This window comes from Geospiza fortis, unplaced genomic scaffold (assembly GCF_000277835.1).
Source record: "Geospiza fortis unplaced genomic scaffold, GeoFor_1.0 scaffold190, whole genome shotgun sequence".
Lineage (NCBI taxonomy): Eukaryota > Metazoa > Chordata > Aves > Passeriformes > Thraupidae > Geospiza > Geospiza fortis.
The window spans coordinates 1,955,304-1,958,545 of NW_005054328.1; the positions used below are offsets into that span (position 1 = coordinate 1,955,304).

Sequence of the window (3,242 nt, forward strand, 5' to 3'; positions counted from 1 at the left end):
CTTCAGGTAACCTTGCGGGGCAAGGTGGCTGGGCAGGTTGACTTTAGGTCATACAAACTGGCAGCCCTTTCTGCACATTTGTGTAAATAAGTTAGAATACTTTGCTGCTGCAGCCCTTGAGAAAGGGTGTCAGTTCAACATAAAACAACTTTGTTAGTCATTATAGATAAGAGGTGTGTATGTGACACTTGTGTGAGGTGCAAGCTAGTGGTTACTATTACAGAGTCACAGAACCAATTAGGTTGGAAAAGACCTCTGAGATCACTGAGTCCAACCTCTGACCTAACACCACCGTGTCAACTCCACTGTGGCATTAAGTGCCATGTCCAGTCTTTCGTTAAAAAGAAAAGACGTTATTGGTACAGTGCTTATTCCATCCACAGTAGTTGGATGGATAGAAGTTTTTGTCCTGTATTACTGTAAGGTTTATCAGTGTGGCAGTCTGTCAGTTGTCACTACACAAAATAGTGTTGTACATTTGACTTGAAGCAGAGAGATAAAAAGTATTGAGCATATTTTAAAATGAAGGCTGTGTAATGAGTAGTGCCCTCATTTGGTTTAGGGAAAATATTTTTAACAGTGTTATAGTGGGAACTGAAAATTACCTCTGTAATTAAGGCTGCTGACACTTTCCAGGGCTTTGTAGCTGAAAACAAGGACCAGCTTTGCCAGAATGTGAACCTGTAAAGTCTGAAGCTTTCTGTGGGTGGGACCGCCCTGTAACATTTCAGCAGTTACAGAATCACAGAATGTTCTGATCTGGAAAGGACCCACAATGGTCATTGAGTCTAGCTTTTAAATTAATATTAGCCCATAGAAGGACCAATCCCACAACACTGGTCTTGGTAGCACTGTGCTCTAACCAAATGAGCTAATCTCAGGGTCAGGTGTTTTATGGTAAAGAACAAAGGAGAAAGATACAGCTAAGTTTTGATGTGTTAGCATTTTTTTCCCCCTAACAGTTTCTCTGAGGAGGCCTAGTACTCACAAAATTCAGAACTGAAGCAGGGAAGGGTTAGTGCCTGGTATTGTGATGCTGCTGCTGCTGCTTCCAGATCCAGATTAGATGTTTATATTCATCAATTCAAAAATCACCAGAAGCCAGCTGTTACTCCAAATGTCAGTTGGGTGGCATCACCCTGGGGACACTGTGGCTGAGATTGGAGAGGGGAATTGGAAGGAAGGAAATAGTCATTGGTGGGGATTTTGGTAGGCAGCAGTTTCTGTGCTTAGAGGCTGGTGTGAAGGCAGATGCACCATGTTTGACTGACAGGCTGGTTAAAGCAGCTTACACTGAGCAGAGCCTGTATTTGAGGCTTCTGCAGTCCAATTCTTTGTTCAGCAGCTTTCTGTAACTCCAGTTGTACAGTTAAGAGCAGGTTTGTGGTTTTTAAAATGTATATAGAGTCAGTACTCCTGTCTCAAGACAGTGTGAAGAAATGATAGGGTTAAACTGTAAACAAAGAGAGGGGAAGAAAATTCTCCTTAATTGAAGATTTAGGTTTTTTTCTGTACTTAAAGGTAGTCCTGTGCTCTTAATGGTATGTGATTGTTTTTTACTTGCAGGCTCTCTGATGTATTTAAATGAAGCCACTCTCCTTCACAATATCAAAGTTCGGTACAGTAAGGACAGAATTTACGTAAGTATTCTGTGTCATGACAACCAATCTAATGGATATGTCCTTTCAAAAATTCACCAAGTGTTTCCCCTTCTGTTTTTTTTCCTTATAACAGAACTGCTAATGTGGAAAGGTCAAGGTTGTAGGTCTTTTTTTTGCTTTTTTTTCCTTATATTATACTTTTAGATCAGAATCCCAACTGATTTTTAGCAGGCAGAGCAGTAGGTTTTTCTCTACATGACTGTTTGTGTGCAACCATAGCACAGCTTTGTATCACAAATGTTCCTACAGGTAACTTATTTCACTGTTAACAAAGATGGTTTTCTTTCTTCATTATTTTTGAACGAAGCAAACAGGTGCCGTCTTTGACACCTCCTAGCTCAGATGTCCATCTTAATCTTTTATATTGCTATCAAATTGCCTAATTGTACTTAATGAATTCTGACTAAATTACATTTTGTCCTTGCCATCTGCCCAGATACTGACAGCTGTGAAACAGAAGATAAGAGTTTTCTTTCTTTCTTATTTTTTTTTCCCTAATAGAAAGCTGGCTAGGGATAATACAAAACAGTTCCACATATTTTAAAGTGTCTGTGTTAAAATAATGAACTTTTCTTTTAGCACATATTATAAAATTAATTTAGCTAAACCCTTTTATATAAATATAAAAAGAAAGTATAATTGTTTTCTTCTGTTGCAGTTAATTTACATAGCTTTAAATTTTTTATGGCTCAAGATCAAGCACCAGCTTTAAAATATAAATAAATAAAAATGGCCATTTGAATGCTGCTCTGGAGAAATAATCCTTAAAGAAACCCAACCAAACAATAAAAACCCCCAAGGAAGTAAAATTCTGAATATGAACTGATCATGGGATAGCATAGTATTTTCATAAGGTAGGATAGTAGTTCATAAAGCCTTTCTTCAGTGTAAACAAGTACTACTAATATGTTGTCCAGAACACATGTATTTTCTGAAGGAAAAAAAGAAAGACTTTTTTTTTCAGTTTATAATTTAACTACATTTCCCTTGTGAACAGTTTTATGCCTTTTTAAAAATCCTGGTTAACAATATTATCTTGTTATTAAAAGGAAAGTTAGTATTTGCAACTCTTGAAGGAAAGTTTTCCTTTGGTGAAATAAGTGCTGAAAATAGAACTACTAAAGAATCATCATATATTGTGTGTTCCAGTCTTCTATTAATATATCACACAATAGTTTCCAAATTTTAGTCTTCTAGGGACATTCTCAGTAACAACAAAGCAATAAGTTATTCAGCTGAAGGTTTACCTCATTTTCTTCAGATCTTTTCCTGCAAATGTGATTTTTAATTTGATTCTGACCCCTCTTCTTTCCTCTATGTAACCTGGCAATTATAACTGAGCTATAAGAGTTTCTTTCAGAAACATTAAAAAACCCCCTCTTTTCAGTCTTCCTTGTCCTATGGAAAGGTGGAAAGCAGCCTTTTTCTGAGATTCTTCTCAAATGCCTTCTCCGGAAGAGAGCATTTGCATTCTGTATTTCTCTCTGTGGAAGCAGCTATAGCTAATTTTCTTTTGGCTGAATGCTTTATTGCCTGGCTTGAATGCATTCCCAGGCAGGATCCTGTCAGTCCTTCCCGCTG

The 3,242-nt window shown here is 37.4% G+C and overlaps 1 protein-coding gene across 4 annotated transcripts in view; it reads left to right on the forward strand.

Moving 5' to 3' along the window:
- The window catches only part of MYO6 (myosin VI), a 73,581-nt gene that overhangs the window by 9,294 nt on the left and 61,045 nt on the right, over nt 1-3,242 (forward strand). For all 4 annotated transcript variants that reach the window (XM_031057136.1, XM_031057138.1, XM_031057137.1 and 1 more), the window contains exon 3: nt 1,567-1,640. In XM_031057136.1, the coding sequence (XP_030912996.1) occupies nt 1,567-1,640 (74 nt within the window). The remainder of the gene's footprint in view (nt 1-1,566; nt 1,641-3,242) is intronic.